The sequence below is a fragment of the Crassostrea angulata genome, chromosome 1, assembly GCF_025612915.1.
Source record: "Crassostrea angulata isolate pt1a10 chromosome 1, ASM2561291v2, whole genome shotgun sequence".
Classification (NCBI taxonomy): domain Eukaryota; kingdom Metazoa; phylum Mollusca; class Bivalvia; order Ostreida; family Ostreidae; genus Magallana; species Magallana angulata.
In genome coordinates this window covers 6,629,290-6,649,295 of record NC_069111.1, presented here as the reverse complement: position 1 = coordinate 6,649,295, position 20,006 = coordinate 6,629,290, and the positions used below count along the sequence as shown (strand labels likewise).

The 20,006-nt window shown below is 34.2% G+C and overlaps 1 protein-coding gene and 1 pseudogene across 1 annotated transcript; one reads left to right on the top strand and one right to left on the bottom strand.

Moving 5' to 3' along the window:
* The window catches only part of LOC128187365 (uncharacterized), a 9,366-nt pseudogene extending 628 nt beyond the window's left edge, over nucleotides 1-8,738 (top strand).
* An 8-nt stretch (nucleotides 8,739-8,746) lies between these two features.
* LOC128187355 (solute carrier organic anion transporter family member 4C1-like) lies at nucleotides 8,747-19,985 on the bottom strand. The gene is made up of 12 exons (XM_052857774.1): nucleotides 19,105-19,985; nucleotides 18,460-18,769; nucleotides 16,673-17,009; nucleotides 16,230-16,576; nucleotides 15,882-15,968; nucleotides 15,495-15,716; nucleotides 13,866-14,030; nucleotides 13,510-13,687; nucleotides 12,191-12,314; nucleotides 9,599-9,750; nucleotides 9,298-9,362; nucleotides 8,747-9,164 (listed from the first exon to the last, which is right to left on the bottom strand). Exons 3-12 carry the CDS (start codon nucleotides 16,969-16,971, stop codon nucleotides 8,863-8,865), a joined length of 1,941 nt encoding a protein of 646 aa, XP_052713734.1. The 5' UTR covers nucleotides 16,972-17,009; nucleotides 18,460-18,769; nucleotides 19,105-19,985; the 3' UTR covers nucleotides 8,747-8,862.
* Nucleotides 19,986-20,006: the final 21 nt, after the last annotated feature.

Below are 20,006 nucleotides of genomic sequence, written 5' to 3'. Positions count from 1 at the left end.
CACACACACACACACACACACACACACACACACACACACACACACAGTTACTTCTCTATGATCCGTTTTCAGATATTCTTATATGTTTGAATGGTTTACCAGTAACTTACCTCAGAAAAATAAGTTCAGGCAATGGGAAAGTGTACGTGTTCGAAGACAATCCAGTCACCTGGTCTATGGCAGATACAAGCTGTAAAAACGCCGGAGGAACTTAAGCGATGATACATTCATATGATGAGCATCTCTTTATCAAGTCTGTTCTAGGTAAATTAACGGTTGTCTCGTTGCATGCAGCATTTAAGCCAGTCTCGTTTAACATGAAATCCTGGGTCCCTTACCTCTGTTTGGGTCTATAGACAGTATTTATATGGTATGTTGTGTCTATCCCATTTCTCCATTTTGAAAAAAAAATACGATACTTTGAATGCATCGAAATGTTTTGAATGATAACACAGTCAAGTAAAATCATTATTTCTCTAAGGTATCACGTATCAAAATAGCGTAAATGGACTTGAACACGATTTGAGCTAAAATTAGAAATTTTATTTTTCCATTTTTAATGTTTTAAATGGTTAATATGGGTATCATTAATGCTTTGTCTAAATTTGAAAGTCATATATTGAGTTATAAGCAAGATACAGAGTTTTAAATTCTTTGTTTTGTAAACAAAGTCTGTGCCTTGTTATTGTTTACACATGTGTTTTATTGGTATAGGTTTCAACCAAATGTTGCTTCTTTTATTGATAATATATTTCATAAGCACATTGAATCATTTTTCTTGTTTGCCACGAGTCATTTTGTCAAAGAAATGGTAATCCCTTACTATACATAATTTGTAAACAAATACAGTCAAACTTCGTTATCTCGAACTAGATGGGACTGTTTAAAACATCGTGATATCCGAGTATTCGAGATATCGAGGGTACGATACTTAAAGAATAGGTGATTGGGCCTTAAAATCACTTCGATATACTAACTAGTATCCATTGTATTCGAGATATCAGTGTTTGAGATATCGACGTTCAACTGTATAAGACTCGTGTTTGTTTACATAACAATGAACTCTTACCTCTCAAACTCTCTTATATAACTTAACTTCTAATATTCAAATGTTGGTCATTCAAAATGCGCATTTAAACCATTTTAAACATTAAAAATTGAAAATAAAATTTTGATCTAAAATCGTGTCCAAGTCCCTTTAAAAACAAAGTGAAAATGTTTGTTACAGTCTTACATTATGTTCGGTGTAATAATCCCAAATACATTCAGGAATATGATATGAATTCTCACTTCGAATCAGGCACGTAGAATCGTTTGTGAAAGGGGGAGGGGGACAGACTCATCCAAGCAAAAAAAGAATAAAATAAAAGAGAAAAAACAGGCAACTTCCGAAATCATGAAAATCCTCATCCGTGTGTGTGGTGGTGGTGGTGGTGGTGGTGGGGGGGGGGGGGGCGTAGAACACCTTTAATTTTAATTTCATGCATTGATTATCCACTTGGTCTCAAAAAAGTGGGGGAAGGGGGTGGCAACTCCTTGATGATTCTCTTTTTATATGTAAATTTAAGAAAAATCTTTGCTGCGACAAAAAGTGGAAAGGGGGCAGGCCGACAGCCCCCCCCCCCCCCCCCCCCCCCCCCGCCTGAAAAATCATATCTATTTCAAGTACATGTATGTGTGAAAGGGACGCTTGTTTGAATGTTTAATTGATGTTTGTGCAAGTGTACGTGTTAAAGCATATAAAACGGCACATTACGTGAAACTATCATTGATGTATAGAATAAAATTTCTCTTATAGACAATTTTCCGATGAATATCCAGAGTTATAAAATCGGAGGTCGTAAAGATAACTAAGGCCATTGGAAATGGAATGACGGTCGGCCTGTCCGTCACGAATATTGGGGGCCGGGTAAGTAAAAAAAAAACCTGACAGTCATGAACTTATACATTCTGGTCATTATTATGTATGATAGTTAAAACGATGTTTGACAATTGAGCATTTGCAATATTTCTTAATAGTTTTATTATACGTTCATGTTAAATACTGAAATCTGATTAGTTTAGACGCAGCTGATAATCTGTTCTATTACCATCAGCGTTAGCAACACACTTGGCAACGGTTAACATAACAAATTGTTACATGCGTGTAAAAATGCGCGTACGGTTCGCCGTAGAATTCACGTCATTTCTATGTAGTGAAATTTTCTCTAAAATTAAGACATTCAGTATAATAAAATAAATAGTGCATGTTAGGGAGGGTAACGTTGAATTTGACAGCCCTCGAAAACCATTGTCAACCTCCGCTTCGCATCGGTTGACAATGGTTTAATTTTCTCGGGGTGACAATTTCGACTGTTACCCTCCCAAACTATGGAGGGTAATCGTGTTCAAAAATCCAGACATTTAAACTTGTAAATCCGAATATGCAATCGTGTTGATGTGTGAGCCTGAGCATGAATATGTGTAATTCTGATCGTGTAACCTATAACACTCGGGCATAAACACGTGTAAGATTTGACCTAGTTCCTCCGCATGATGCAAATTTTGCAACTTTATTGTTTACATTATATTTAGTTAATTAAATCTTCAACTTTGCACACTTTCAATCCGTAGTTTCTGCGTTTGTAACTTCAGGCTCGGCAATAGCACATCTGACATGATACAAATTGACAAATGTAAAGTCTACAAGTTTGTCGAATTTTGACATGACCTTATATGGCAACTGCCTTGCTGCGGGAAAAGGCATGCCGTAACCGCCGGACCGGAATGAACGAAAAATAAACATAATATTCAGCTAAACTGTTGCAATAAGCTTGTAATGAACGACACCTTTTCTATCGAAAACGGTATTATTTTTAGGAAAAAAATTGAGGTATGATTGAAACTGGACCAAACAGGAAGAGGTTCACGTAGAAAAAAAAATCGTTGCCGATGTGACGAATGCGCTAATTTCCGTAATATAATTCTCATGGTATTATAAAAGGAAATGCCTAATATCTTATATCTCTAAAAATAATTGACATGTAATTTCAACTGGAATATAAGTAAATGCGTACTCTTTTCTAGAAATGAGACGGATCAAGAAATTTCCTAAGGGGGTAAATATATTTTGAGCGGCATGGGGTTCGAAGACCGCTGTGAGGTCCCATGTAACTCCATTGCTTCTGAATTCTAAGAATTTTGAGAGTGAATTTTTAACCGGGTTTCCGATTATTGAAATAGTAAAAATTGCAGACGGGCGAGTGGCTGTCAAAAAGGTACCCTTATTGTACTGATAACTCCTCGAACAGTTTTCAAGATAGGAAGTTGTTCTTTTGCAGATCATTTATACATATATATCAGAAGTATGCAAATTGCTAGGATTTTGATTTCTGATAATTTATAAAAATATCAGCTGTTGAACTTAGTCATTTTTGGGCAAAAACATTGCATATAGAGTACCCCATTTTTACTCTTGTTATTTTTCTGAATTAGTTAGAATAAACGACCTGCAAGGATTTGGTAATTTTTCGCGGAAAAATTTATGTTACTTTACATGTATTTATACTTTTTTTTGTTGTGTAAGTGAAAGATAAATAATAACACAATCTTCAATAATAATTTAAAAAACTAGCGCATATTTTTTGTGCGCCGTAAATTGAAGTTTTACTATGGGAGGCACTGTAGCTCAAAGATCGTCCATCTGTATTTTTAGACAGGGAGCTATAGACCTCAGCCAACTTCACAAAGTGAGTCTGTATTGAACCGACATTCAGGACGTCATACTCAATCCCGTAATAATTGCTTAAAATAATTGTTTAAAAATGTCAATTTTTACCGTACCTGCATGATAGGCTTTTTTTCCTATATATTGCCAACAATGCAAAGAAACATTTCTTAAGATAATTTATACACATTTTAATTTCACGACAGTTAACCTTATCTTTGGAATTTTTATTCATTTTTTTTTTAATGAGGGTGTCGCTTCTTATGTCTCATATTACCGGGTAATCACAATCTCAAAACCAATGTCTTTAAATAGTTTGTTTTTCTTATCGATAACTTTGCAACTCAGCTGACGGACCCCGTGTAATTTTTCGCGTGGGGGGGGGGGGGGGGGGGGGGTCTTGTCACAACTTTGTGGTAGCGATAAGGATACACTTGGAGATATTTTCTTAATTCAGCCGAGGCCTATACTTTAACAATTTGTTGCATGTACTCTAATAACAGTGGCGTCGGAAGCAAATTGAAAGGGGGGGGGGGGGCTAAACTAATCATGAAAAATATTGACAAGAATTCCCATAATCATTAAAATTCTAATCCGTGGCGGAGGGTATACCAATAACTCAAATCTTACCTGCCCAACCCCAACCCCCCAAATCATGAAATTCCTAATCCGTGGTGGTGGTGGTGGGGGGGGGGGGGGGTGCTAGTATACCTACTATGACTCTAATTTTCAATATCACTATTAATATTTCATTCCCTTTAAGGTCTTTTAAGGAACAATTTTGTTTGTTGCGAGGAAAAAGTAGGGGGGTTGAATCCTCCCTGTTGCTATGTTCCTAATGGTTAGGTCTAACTTGGCAAAAAAGTGGGGGGGGGGCTAAGTCCCCCCCCCTCCCGGTTCAGACGTCGATCAAATTCTTTACTCGCATCTTTTATACATTCTCTTGATAAAATGTCCACCAATCTCATAATTTAATTTTCCGAAAAATAATACTCTATGAAATGTTGTTATCCAGAGATAATATGATTATAGGCTTACCTAATATTTTTGTTCATTTATTCCGTCCCGGCGATTACGGCATGCCTTTACCTGCAGCTAGCCTTTTTCTATCAGTGACGTCACTGTTTCCATATAAGGTCATGTCAAAATTCGACAAACTTGTAGACTTTACATTTGTCAATTTGTATCATGTCAGATGTGCTATTGCCGAGCCTGAAGTTACAAATGCAGAAACTACGGATTGAAAGTGTGCAAAGTTGAAGGTTTAATTAACTAATGTAAACATTAAATCATGCGAACGTGTTTATGCCCGAGTTTTATAGGTTACACGATCAGAATTACACATATTCATGCTCAGGCTCACACATCAACACGATTGCATATTCGGATTTACAAGTTTACATGTCTGGATTTTTGAACACGATTACCCTCCATACCAAACAGGCACTATTTATATAATGTCGATTTTTATAATACATGGAGAAGATAAATTAAATGTCGTATTTAAGCATCAGCTGAGTTATATAAAAAAGTATGATTTGTTACTTTTGTGAATAAATATTTGCAATTTAAAATATACCCAGTATTATATCCGTCATTGTTGTAGATGAACCAAATAATGCTGGACAAAAAGAAAACTGTTTAGAGTACCACCTTACGAATTCTGGATATGTATTGAATGATATTACATGTACGAATATTGAAGGATATATTTGTCAGTGTAGGTACCTATTTTTAGTTATATCGTTTTAATTGACATTAGGCAAAAAAAAGTTTTTGGTTATGGTGCATCTAACAATTGTTTTTGAGATATAGCCTATAGTTTGAGTAAGTTAACATTACACTATATTTACATTCTACTGTGTTTTTCCATTAAATTCCGTGATGTTTAAATGCCTCTAAATGCAACACCTATTCACTGCGTATGAATTTACATGTAATTTACATAAGTAGTTCTCAAACAGTGATTTCTATGTAATCGGTTAAAAAATGTATTTCATAAATGTTGTCAAAACACCATGTTTTATAATTATTCAACATAACAGTTGACTTTATTGTTAAAAGCAACATTTCGATAGTTATTTTTCATGGATTATATTTTCATGCTCGTCGATCTCATCTCAACGGTCTCTGTGAAAACCAGTTTAAACCGGTATTACAAATCAGCTGTTCTTGCTGTTACTAATTTACTCCCTCCGTGGTCTTCACTTTATATCGATTTATTTCAGTAAACAATTGATTTCTTCAGTAAGGGAATGTAAATATAAGCATTAAATGATTTATTTTTGACGTCGTCGTGTCAATAACTGCCGTCAGGTGAGCAGACAAATTATCATAACGCGCTAACGCGCGTTATTCAATTTGTCTGCTCACCTGACGGCAGTTATTGACACGACGACGTCAAAAATAAATCATTCAATGCTATAGTATACAGCGGGTGAATTTAAGACTGCGCTAATTCACTGCTGTTTTATTATTTTTCAAACACAAATGGTTGGATAAAAATCCAATACCTATATTTTCCTATATATGAAATTAGTTGGTTATTTTAGCTGCAGGTCTGAAGCTCCCGGTCTGAAAAATTTGGATGGACGATCCGAAACTAGTCTAAAACTAGCGCAAATTTTTGTGCACACTATATTGCAGATTTTTACTATGGGAGGCACGGTATAGTTCCCAGGTCGTCTATCCGAATTTTTTCAGACCAGAAGCTACAGACCTGCAGCTAAGTTTTTAAAATGTGTAAATGTTTTAAACAGTCAACAATTGATTAAACAATTTTATTCATTTTTTCATACACAGAAGAGTTCTGCGTTGTTATGAATTTCTTGACTGTTGATATTCTGTTGCATGTTTTGTCAAAATGCAGTTATACATGTACATATGCATGAGAGAACTCAATGGCAAAATGAAGTACCTTATATATTTCTTTGTATTGATAGTTGACGCCTGTATATATGAAAACCCGCAATGTACAAACGATGGAAAGTGTGTGCGCCGGAGACTGATAGAGGATTGCATTTGTACTCTGGAACAACGCAACCAATTCAGATGTAACATGGGTTAGTGACATGTAATTGTAATTTCACGTGTTGTCATTATACATTGTTCAAATCAAATGCTGATATAGATTCGTGGTTGTTTTGCTAGCAAGACCGCATTTTAATGCAAAGTAAAACTAACATAATTTAGCACAATCATTTTCGTAGGTTGTTAAATTCAAATATATATTGGCATTCATAAACCTTAAATTCCTAATACTTCTAGTTTACGTCTAACTTATAATTATCTATGTTAAAATAACATATGAAGCTACCATGGAAAGAATGGAAACAGAAAACTGACTTTCCAGTAACCCTATATGAAACAAGTGCAAATAATAAAATTTTATTACGCAAAATAGCTTTAGTCGTAGGATTATTCATCAGTAGCATGTGCTTTACATGTGATTTTGTATACAACATCATGCAAAACCGACATGCTCTTAGCCATGAACTCTTCCAAAAATTTAACAATAACGTTATTTTTTTTTATATTCTGAAACGGAAATAAATGTCCATAGATAATCGGCGGTGTGATTTTTGATCTCTTTTGTCAGATTGCAGTCCCATCCATCTTCTCTTTGCCATGGACACATCGCTAAGTTTGGACAACAACACTGAGAAACTCGTTGATTACACGAGCAGATCAATAGAGATATTGCTCATGAAAGGTGCTGGATTCCGGATTGCGTTCTTATCATATGACTATGAATCAACCGAACATTTGAGACTTGGACAATATCAAACAGTAGAAACTATCAAAGAGGCTCTCCAAAACATTTCAACCGAAAGTACCATTAGTCCTACATTTAAGGAAAAGCTTTGAAAAGGGGAATTCAGGTATCCTGTTATGCTGTGCCTAGTGGTATTGTATTTACTAAACAATATTGATTATTTAATACTCTTTTCGACAACTCTATTCACTAAAAACCATATTGAAAGAAGTATATCTTGTATTGGCTTATATATTTTACACAAGTGCTTTTATCTATCAGATTTTATCTGACAGCGACACATACAGATTTATTGTTTTGATGTCCGATGGCTTGTCAACTGATCGAAAGGATGCTATTGTTGAGGCGAAATTGTTCACGATGTCTCCATATCATATAATTATCTGCATTGGAGTCGGCGCGAGAGTTGATCATCTGGAACTGATCCAGATAGCATCCAGGGATGATTCCGGGATATACGGGCCACTGGTGTTTCCCTCCTCTACACAGGACTCGATCAATATGATTGCAAAATTAACTATGCGCAAAGACTGTGCAAGTAAGGTCGTGATACAAGTAAATATAAGATACTTGCTTGCAATGAATAATAAACAATACCTTGAAATTTGTTAAATCAGATACACATGTTAATACTAGTACTGCACTATTATAACTGAATTGAAAAGTTTCAATCATCATTTTCAGACTGATATTTATTCTCTTTCAGATTGCAATATTTTATATGCATCAGATGTAATAATAATGCAAGACAATACCGTATCCAAAAATATTTTCCAATATTCAATTAACGTCGCCACAGAAATTTCAAAACGGTATTTACATACACAAAAAGACGTACGACTTGGTCGATTCTCGTTTGATCAGAGTGAGTTTTCTTACTACAGTCAAGACGTGGGATTTCTCTCCCTTATACAAAAGATCAGTCATGCGATAAATTCGTCGATGGACATAGCCATTTTATTGTCACAAGCAAGGTCTCAGTTTTTGTTTACCCCTTCACGGAGAAATAAAGTAGTTGTTCTCATTTCGGAGGGACACTGGTCAAATGTGAGTAGAGTAAGGTCTGAAGTTCAGGAGCTAGGAAGACAGAACGTTACCGTAATGATTGTGGCAATTTCAGAAAACTACGACTTTACACATGTGTATGAAGTGATTCAAGATCCTTTCTATGTTTTTTTAATCAATGATAAAGAACGATGGTCGTTGATTGACATTATAGTGTCTCAGACATTCAAAATGCATTGTGACTACCTATGAAAGTAAAGGCAAGGTATATTATGTTTATTTATAATTCTTCAAATATTTAAAATTTAAATGAACTTTCGAGCACTTAATTACAAAAAGTCATTGTACGTAAAATGAAAATACAGACTGCATGGTTTTATTTTTCTTTCATTGAAAACATGGCTATTGTCTGAGGCGTTTCTTTTCCTGATTCTACAACCTCAACATCTAACTCTTTTTCCTTTTCCGTCTCGTCCGGATCTTTCTGTGAAATAATGAATGCTGGAATTGTAATGAGAAAGGAAATAGCCGCTAGCAATGCGTCCACACTCTTTAAGGTCAGACGCATGTTTTCAATGTCGTACAGTTGACACGCTCCTTTGGATCCGCACACAGTTTTCCACGTTAAACACGTGTTGTCAAACAACTTTCCATAAACAATAGGCGCTGGTAGAAACACTGTAAGTAAAATCCAATCAATTTAATCTAATTGTCTTCAAAAAACAGAGGATAATTCACTTAAATATATGGATTAGGTAGCTTAGACAAATTGATTTTCTCTTAGTAGCCACCGTTTTATTATCCGACCTACCAATTAGAGACAAAAGAAAAGAATGAAGGCCCATTCCAATTGATCTGTCTTGTTCATCCAAAGACCTGCAATAGGTTAACTTTAAAATGAGGATATTAAATGAAATAGAAAAGTCTCTTAAACTCACGACTTTAAGAGCTAAGTACAAATGAGCTTCTTTTTTTTTACCCCAAAGCACGTTCATCGTGGGCGTCTTTTTAACATTTCAAAAACACTCGTCATTTGCTGTAATATCAAAAAGTTTTCACGTATTTGTAATACGGTTGATAGATAATCATAAATAATTATTCCTTTTACATACCTAAGTAGAACTGTGAACATAGGAACAATTCTTAGTGTGGATCCCAGTATGTTGATCGTAGAGACTATGAGGTAGGGAATCAGAAACTGGCACCCAGAATCACAGATACCCGGGGATAGGATCCCCTCGCTGGCCCGGCAGTCAGAAAACACCTAGAAAAAAAAACCCATCAAACATCTGTATCTTCTTAATGACAGTAAAGTACGACACCTCCTTAATGGCCCTAAATAATATAACGTAGATAATTAAATTAAAATGCAATACTTTTTAGGTCACCTGAGTCACTCAGGTGACCTATTGCAATTGGTCTTCGTCCGTCGTCGTGCGTTGTGCGTCGTGCGTCGTGTGTTAACAATTTTACAATTTTTAACTTCTTCTTGAAAACTACCAGGCCAATCGTTACCATTTTTGGTGTGAAGCATCTCTATGGTAAGAAGAATCTAAATTGTGAAATTTATGGCTCTACCACCCCTGGGGTGCCACGGGCGGGGCCAAATATGCAAAAAAGCCAATTTTTCAAAAATCTTCTTCTTTACTTCCACACATGTGAGATAAAACTGAATGCATGGTTATGATGTCCATGAGGCCCTCTACCAAAATTGTTCTGGCTCTAGGGTGGGGCCAATATGGCCATATAGTAAAAATGTATTAAATCTTAGAAAATCTTCTTCTCTACTACCATATATATTTGTTAAAAACTAAATGCATGATTATGATGTCCATGAAGCCCTCTTCCTAAATTGTGAAATTCATGACCCCTGGCTCAGGGGTTCAGGCTCTAGGGTGGGGTCAATATGGCCATAAGTAAAAATATATTAAATCTTAGAAAATCTTCTTCTCTACTATCATATATATATTTGTTAAAAACTAAATGCATGATAATGATGTCCATGAAGCCCTCAACCTAAATTGTGAAATTCATGACCCCTGGGTCAGGGGTTCAGGCTCTAGGGTGGGGCCAATATGGCCATATAGTAAAAATGTATTAAATCTTAGAAAATCTTCTTCTCTACTATCATATATATTTGTTAAATACTAAATGCATGATTATGATGTCCATGAAGCCCTCTACCTAAATTGTGAAATTCATGACATCTGGGTCAGGGTTTAGGCTCTAGGGTGGGGCCGATATGGCCAAATAGTAAAAATGTTTCAAATCTTAGAAAATCTTCTTCTCTACTCCCATATATATTTGTTAAAAACTAAATGCATGATAATGATGTCCATGAAGCCTTCTACCTTAATTGTGAAATTCATGACCCCTCAGTCAGGGGTTCAGGCTCTAGGGTGAGGCTGATATGGCCAAATAGTAAAAATGTATTAAATCTTAGAAAATCTTCTTCTCTACTATCATATATATATTTGTTAAAAACTAAATGCATGGTTATGATGTCCATGAAGCCCTCTACCTTAATTGTGAAATTCATGACCCCTCGGTCAGGGGTTCAGGCTCTAGGGTGAGGCTGATATGGCCAAATAGTAAAAATGTATTAAATCTTGGAAAATCTTCTTCTCTACTCCCATATATATTTGTTAAAAACTAAATGCATGGTTATGATGTCCATGAAGCCCTCTACATTAATTGTGAGATTCATGACCCCTCGGTCAGGGGTTTAGGCTCTAGGGTGAGGCCGATATGGCCAAATAGTAAAAATGTATTAAATCTTAGAAAATCTTCTTCTCTACTCCCATATATATATTTGTTAAAATCTAAATGCATGATTATGATGTTCATGAGGCTCTCTACTAAAATTGTGAAATTCATGACTCTTTTGTTAGGTGTTCATGCTCTAGGGTGGGGCCAATATAGCCATATAGTAAAAATGATTTAAATCTTAAAAAATCTTCTTCTCTACTCCCACACATGTGGGCAAAAAACTGAATACATGGTTATGATATCCACAATCTCCTTTACCTAAATTGTGAAATTCATGGCCCCAGGGTCAGGGGTTCAGGACATGAGGGGGCAATATGGCAATAAAGTGTTAATGCATATAATGTTTAAAAATCTTCTTCTCTATTCTCACACATCTGTATAAAAAAAAACCGACTAATAATTATGTTTACCAGGAAGTCCTCTACTGAAATTTTAATTTTCATGTCCCCTGGGGTATGGGTTTTGACTCTAGGGCAGGGCCAAAATGGATGTATAGATGTTAATGCATATAACGTTAAAAAATTATCTTCTTTACTCCCACACACCTGAAAGGAGAACTGAATTCATTATTTTGTAGACCAGATCTTTTAGTTTTTCACCAACATTATAGGTTTCACAGTTCTTTTTGAATTAAATGTGGTTGTCATTACAAATTTATAATTTTTCTACCCCAGTATGAAACCTAATTAATTAGATGCATATATGAGACTCCATGACAAGTTTGTGTATTGGATATATGCTACTCAGGTGACCGTTAAGGCCAATTGGCCTCTTGTTTATCAAACTTAGTGGATTGTTTTTATATCTACAGGCGCTATTTTCAATTGTGTAAAGAGTTCATATCTCTCTTCCCATCGTTAACATAAGTTAGCTAGAGATACGACTTTGAGACAATAAGAATTCGAGTATTCTTCTTTATATGTACATGTACGTACATTGTCTGTAACATTGGTACAGCCCGCATGACAAGGTGAGTAGAAGGTGGATCCGCCCGCGGAACAAACCGTCAGAAAGTCTGACTGGTCACAGTTACAGGCGCTTTGTGTGGAATTCTGGGACCTAGTAGTACCAAGTAAAGATATAAGAAACTTCAAATGGTTGAGAATAGTATAAAAATACAGCCGACAAATTTCTATTCTTGATATTATTTTAGACAAATTAAGGGTGTTGTCTACCCAGGGTTTGAGTTCTCAAATTCGGTTTGTTATAAAGTTCAATGTCATAAGTAAAACTTGTACTAAACACAAAAAGTATTTATGAAAAAAATAATTATTGACATAACATTCGATATTTTTACTTAATTGTGGAATTAGGCTAAAAAAAATAGACAATTTGCCAAACAGAGGAAATTTTGACTAAATTTTGCAGATTTTGTTTTCCGCTTACACATTTTTGCCAGTACTCTAGTATGAAAAGTTAAGCTTTTATATTTTAGTCTTTATAATTTTGCATATTTTCTGTTGGTTTTACTTCACTTAATTATTACATCAATCAAATAACAAGAAATGTAAAAATATTGAAAAATGCTTAAAAACGAAAAAAGACACCATATCTCAGAAATTTGATAATTCTATGAATATAAAATTTATGCCATGTAAATTTTATGCCAACAGAATAAGGTCAACATAAGAAGTTTAATACTATAAATTTTTGGGTATTATCATCATTCAATTTTTTGCAAAATTGGATCAAAAATGGGTAGGAATCTGAAAACTGATAGAGGAAATTCGGACTGGAATATTTTTAAAAATTATCACTGAAATCTAAATGCTTTGTATCTGTCTAGTGCCCCTACCATTCATAAACTGTATTTCATTCTTTAAAGTGTTTATTTATTTGTAATGTTTCTACAATTAAAAAAAAATCTCAATTGTAGTGTACAATTTTATGGGATTTTTCTTGATTTTTTAAAATGTTAAATGGCCATTAACACAAAAAGTAGGTCATTGACCTACTTTTTTGTAAGTGAAAATAACAAAACAATCAAATACAATAGATGGTTTTTCATTATCATCAGTGGATGTTTTATCATTCTGAGTAAACGTCACCCTTAAGACATGGAAAAAAGATTAATTATAAATAGACTTTTATGAATTTTATACAACGTAGTTTGAAATTTATTTTTTCAACGCCAAAAAATAAAAAAAAAAAATTTAATTCAATTTCTAAACTAAGAAATTTTTTAAGATTTCAATTGACATTAAATGTGTCAATATTTAAGTGATGGATAAACTTATAAGTCAGGTGTTTTTACCTTTCAGTGATTGTGTGGTTTTCACATCCCAAGAAGATGGTCACAAACTGGCATACAGTGGATACACCACACAAAATAAGAATCATCTTCATGCACTTCTTCCTTCCAAGTCGAAGGCGGGACACCAGAAAACCACCAAGAAATGTTCCTAAAGTTCCGGTTACCAAGAGCTGAACACCTAAACAATTTAAGAAATAGTTCCTTAAATGAAAATAATGTATATGAATATATGAATTGTCATTTATTCTTCATTCTGATAACTACTAGTATAATTTTTTAAGTTGGGTGGGGGGGGGGGGGGCATCAAATACATTTAAAAGTTCATAATGGTTAGATATAAAATTTAAAATACTTGCCCAGAATTGAATTAGCTTTCCATGGCGGAAGGTTAAAGATAGATTCGATGTACTTTGGTCCAAATGAGCTTAACCCGATGGTCCCAAATAAAGTAAAAGAATTCGCCGCAACTATTATGCAGTATACTTTGCATTTCAACAATCTTTTGAAGACAGCTGGAAACTCTGAAGGAATAAGAAAACTGAATGACAATGAGAATATAATGAGGTAGAGTCGGGGAATATGATGTTAAGGACGGCGGACCCAATTCTTTTAAACAATAGATTTTTTTTTCATTTTTTTTTTTATATAATGATAATCAGCTAATGGGGAGTGAAAATTTATCAAAATAAATAAATGATCATTAAATTCTTTTTTTTTACTGGGGCGTTGCAAAATTTGGATACGAAAATCCTCAGATATAATAGAAAGTAATGGGAAATTTCTGGGGTGTGGTATAAAAACTGATATATTAAAGATTCTGCAATAGATTTTTTACTGTCATTATTTTTTTTTATTAATAAGTCAGCTAACCGATGAACAGAAAAAAATGAAGGTCATTGACCTTAATTTTTTTAGGGGCTGTGTCAAAATTCATTGCATGGTTCATTTTTCTTCAGAAATATCATTGAAAAAAGGATATGATTAATTATTGCCTGGCGTTACATTAACTGCTTAATATATAATATTGTTAGGTTAAGGTATAAATTCAATATAAACCAGATTATTAGACAATAAACTGCCTTTGGGCGTTTTAGGATTTATAGGCAGTGGAAATATAACGGACTTGTTGCAAACAGAGGAAATTCGGACGAATTATTTTTTCTTAAGTTTTCTCCACTAGAAATATTTTTGCATCACAAATAATGTTTAGTAGAATGAAAATTTTATTATTTTCTTTTATTCATATGACTTAAATTACGACAGTTATAATCATATCATATACGCAGATTTCTGCGCAGAGGTGCAGAAATTCGAATTGGGTCCGTCGTCCTTACGAGAAAAAACAATGTTACTAAGATTTTCAAATACCATGCATGTGTTCGTTTTTTTAAATAGCCTGTTTAACTATCTGATACTGATATTTTGTTTGTGTTTCAAATTGTTTTTGCAGAAAGTGTTCAATCTATATCGTACTAATAGTTAACCAAACGCATATATAAATCGAAAATCTAAGAATGTGCTAAGAAAATGCTAAAGGTAGTCGATCATTAGTATTAAAAAATATTTTTAGTGATATAAAAAAGGTAAAAAAAAAAATCAAAACACAAACAATAAATCAACCGCAATGTTGTAATAATTAAAATAAACTTTGGCGTATATTTCCTATATTTGTAAGAGAACCGTCCGATATTTGACTGCTTAGTGTATTTGTAACATTTGCAGGTGCGATTTTATATTATCTGTCGAAAAAATGATGTTAAATTTAGAAATTTAAAAAAGAAAATAATTAAAAGACCCGATTTTTGGAGGAACTTTCCTCTTATGCAAAACTCAAAATCATGGCATTTCGGATATTTAAAGACATCAGATTTATTTAGAGCATAAAAGGTTTCATTCACTCGGTTGAGCGTTAAAATATCGACACGTTTTTTTTCTCAATTTTTTGTCTTGAATGAGATGAGCATTAAATAAGCACTCTTCTATACCCTTTAGCAGTTCTAAAACTGTGGTTTCATTGGCAGAACTGGACTGTGCTTCACCAGGAGTATCCCCAGTAGTTTCGGACTCATCATCACTCTTTGAATTGGGTATGGTCCGCGGGAAAAAGAAAACCAACAGAGACACAACCAGAGCCATTGTCCCAAACATGAGAAAGCCAAGCCACCAGGCGCCAATCCAGCGGGGGTCCTTAGGGGTCATTGTGGTTGCTTCAAAATCAAAGAAACACTAAACATGCGTGTAGAAACATCTATCAGGTTGCAACATTTGATTGTACATGTTTATCTCAAACAACTGTTGGAATGTCTAATATTTTTTGAACAAGTGCAAAAATGGCGTTGTCAAATTACATCTTATGTTTTTGTATTTCTTACGTTTTAAATTGACCGGAATTTTTCCAAATTGTCCTCCAAGGATAAGAGCCATAAATGGTCCAAAAATCCCGAACGAAGTTGAAATTGCTGAAATATTAAATAACTCAAACAGTAGGATAAATATCGAAAAACCAACCATCAAACGCATTAACCATAAGAGTATATGCGCTAAGAATCCTTCAAAATATTTTGATTTGAAAGATCTCCCTCTCTCTCTTTATCTCTCTCTCTCTCACACACACACTCTCTCTCTCTCTCTCTCTCTCTCTCTCTCTCTCTCTCTCTCTCTCTCTCTCTCTCTCTCTCTCTGATTTTCAGTGACAGTTTTCTCATATAGTTAAAAAGTACCTAAGTACAAGCCTGTTTTGGATTTGTCAGATGAACTGTCAAGGTACACTGTTCCTAGAGAGGACCTAGGGGACTTAGCGACACCTTGGATGACGTAGCACAATGTAATATACAACACAACCCATTTAGAATGTGATACGTATTGATGAGGCTTTGTTTCGTCACAGCTGGGACCCACTGTGACGTTGTCCTGTTGGCAAAGGTAGTTTTCTTTGCTACTGTTGATGATAGTCTTCGACGTCTCAAATGTTGATCGCCCATCGAATACAAAATGAGGAAGACTGCAGAGAAGCCCCGATAATCCGAACAGTAAGCCACACACCGCCAGCACCCGTGGAATGTGGACTCTACAACAGTCAGAGAATTATCAGAAGAACCATTCACATGGACATGAACAACATCACATCGGGTACACACACAGTTTATATAGAAAATAGGATTACCTATGGCCCAAGTAACTGACAAAGAGAACGGACAGCAGGAAACCGATGTCGTTTCCGGCAAGAATTATACCAGTGTCCGTACTAGATATGTCGAACTGTTTCTCAATGGTTGTGATTTGAGAAGACAGGTAAAATGACAACGAATTTGTTATAAGGGTCTGAGACCCGAAGATAAAGGAAAATGGTAGAAGATGAGCACAACACTGAAGACATTGTGGGCGCCATGGTCCGATTCCACATAACGTCTCCTTCTCCTCTGGTTGGGTTACTGTATCTTTAGTCTCTCCTTCCGTTCCCATCCTTTTTATATCAAAATTTATTCTCCACAAATCAAGTCCTGAAAAAAGAGTTTAAAAATACTAAACTTTATTTACTTTACAGCGATGTTATTACGCACTTTGAAAATTACGCACTTTGAAAAATGTTTTAAGGTGCGTTAACTTTGGGACCAAGGCATTTTTTTCAAAGCGCGTTGATATCGTCAATATTAACGCACTTTAAAAAATAAATTGTTCAAGGTTTAGTCGAAATGATATAGAATTTTAGATCCAATAAATAATTGTTTTAACGTTGTGCAGCTTAATGGAATAGATTTTAAAAAGAACACACTGCATTCTCAGCTAACTTGATAAACGTATTATTGATTAGATATTTTTTTCCCCTTTTCTCATAAGCTTATGTAGTTTGACAATTTACATAATACATACAGAACAACTCGGGAGATTTGAATTATCCAAATATGACATAAACTGCATCGCTTAGCACACAGCGACAAACAACCTTATATTAAGATCTATCGTTCGCACGGATGTTGGCACACAAGGGTTCATTTATAAGTGAAGAAACTGAAGTACCCGGCAAACAGAAATTGTATACGTAAATACTGTCATTGACCTCCATGTATCGTATGACGAATGTATTTGTACATTTCGAGGCTGATGCCTTGAGGCGTGAGAAACACGCCCGTCTTGATTATAATACATCCTAGGCGATATCATGAAATTTTAGACATAATTACAGAGTTATTTAAAATAAACATTTTCTTTATTTTAAAGATCTTTTTTTTTATTTATTACTTTCAACATGCAAATGATGCCAATTGAAATTCGACAGAAGCCAGTTAATAAAAGTTTATGCGCACACTCGTCAAGCTACAATCAAGTTTTTTTCATTACGCGAGCATTTGCTATGCACCTGAGAAACGTAAAATGTTGCGTAACAAAACACGTGCAACACAATGCCTATAATTTTATATACAAAACAGTATATACATGTATAACAATACAAGTCATGTAATCTAATCAATGGAATTCAGAAATTACTTCATGATGATATAATATTTGGTGTCAGATGTTCAATAATTTCAATTTTTGTAAATAGCGCGGTTACTGTTATGTTATTGTATAATTATAATTATAATTCACTGTTTTATTGATCTCGCATACATTTGTCGGATCTAAAATATAAAAGATAAGAAAGTCCTTTTTTACATCATGTGTTTTAATTCATGTAAAGGAAAATGAAGAAGTCAAAAATAGAGCAGTGGTTAGTTTATGTATCATTGATGCCTTGAGGCACATTTCCTGGGTCAAAAGATAGGCTATCGAAGGAAAAAAATAATTTTATAACAGGTAAATACTGAGATCATAACTATGCCGTGTATGGATTAATAAAAAGCTATATTACCAGAAAAAAGCTATATTACCCAAAAAAAAAAATAAATAAGAAAGCCTATCTCACCAAGGAATTATATGTCAATTTTGTTTATCAAGCTATGAACTACTCACGTGCATCAAGTTACGTCCAGTACAGCCAAAATATCACAAGCTTCATGTCGCCCTGTCGTAGTGCCATCAAGTAAATGTACCACATGTAATAACTCATGCGTCTCTTCTGCCAAACGAATGTGTAAGGGTCAAAGGTCAACGGCTATGCCCTGGGAATCTATGTTATTGTCGATGAATTGTTTTTAATGAGTATAACTGTTCTTCTTTGTATGTGGTTTGTTTTGTTTGACTGATTTTAATTTTCGAGGAGATGTTCTCTGGGTGTTCCTCTTTTCTTAAAATTCGTTGGTATACCAACAGTATAATAAATCTAAACAGAGTTTAGAATTAATATTAAAAATACACAATAAATCGTATTAATGGATCTGAAATAGCCTAACACTGAATACATGAATACAATTGCAGTTCATAACGAAACATGTAAGCATTTTGTTGACAAATCTCTTTTAAATTTAATAGCATTGGTTGAGTAATGTATGCAACTGTCGATTAAAGCTTTTGTATTGTTCATTGATAAGATCTTTCCTATATTTTTAATGCATGTATGTACGTGACTGTGTATTCTCATGATTTTATTTCTAAAGTCTGTCCCAAGATATTTATGCTGCACATTTGGACGATTTTTTTTTATAAAAATACACTTACCTGTGAAAGAAGTGCAATTGAAATAGTTGAAAGGGATATTTTCCAAGATAATTTCATTGACACATTATCATCTTTCACTCGGAAAAATTCACAGGAACGAAAACAGATTCCTTACGGAGATTTATAATGGGGAATGTTTACATCTTTTCTCCATTCGGAATACACTTGGAATACATCGCGCAATATTTCAACGTTATCATCCGGGCTTGCTGCAATGCAAAATCTCCGTAGACATCACATTTTTTAGCATTGTATTGAAACCTGATAAGCTAACAGGGGCGTTTTGACTGAAAAATCTTGGAAATTTTTCATACTTTTGAATGAATATCGTTTGAATCCTGAGGTATTTATAAATTTCAAACAATTAAGCCAAACATGAATCCAAAATATCTTGGGACAGAGTATACAAAGTATGAAGAATTATAATTATGGATCATATCAAACTTTATGCAAGACTTGCAATGCATGATGACGTTACTTCATTATTCCATCAAAAATACATTTTATACAAACAATAGTACAATGAATAAAAGGCAAATATCAATTATATTAATCATCAAGATGGTCATTAACAGATTCATTTACTAAATATAATTTTTCATATCTCATAATCAAAGATGATAACAGCTATTAATATTATTTTCAAGGAGGCTGGAAGGTCAACAAATCATCTGATTTAAATATGACGTCATTATTTTGACTATAATTGTTTTTTAAGTAACTTTCAGTAAAGAAAAAATTCTAAATGTTTAAACTTTAAAATTTGAGCTTTTTCTCATTTTTTATACAGAGCTCTTCCTCATATGGAGGTAAATTAAGTCAAAAGTTGGTCACGGCCATCCAGCCCTCTTAATTTTCAATAGATGATAATCGAAAGACAGACAAGCGAGAAAAATAATGCA

Bases quoted from the DNA above. Each gene is read 5' to 3' on its own strand.
- LOC128187355 (XM_052857774.1), bottom strand. From the start codon at position 16,971: ATGGGAACGGAAGGAGAGACTAAAGATACAGTAACCCAACCAGAGGAG. The intron at 16,577-16,672 runs GTAATCCTATTT...TGACTGTTGTAG, and splicing joins GTCAGTTACTTGGGCCATAG to AGTCCACATTCCACGGGTGC. The intron at 13,688-13,865 runs GCAAGTATTTTA...TAAATTGTTTAG, and splicing joins GAAAGCTAATTCAATTCTGG to GTGTTCAGCTCTTGGTAACC.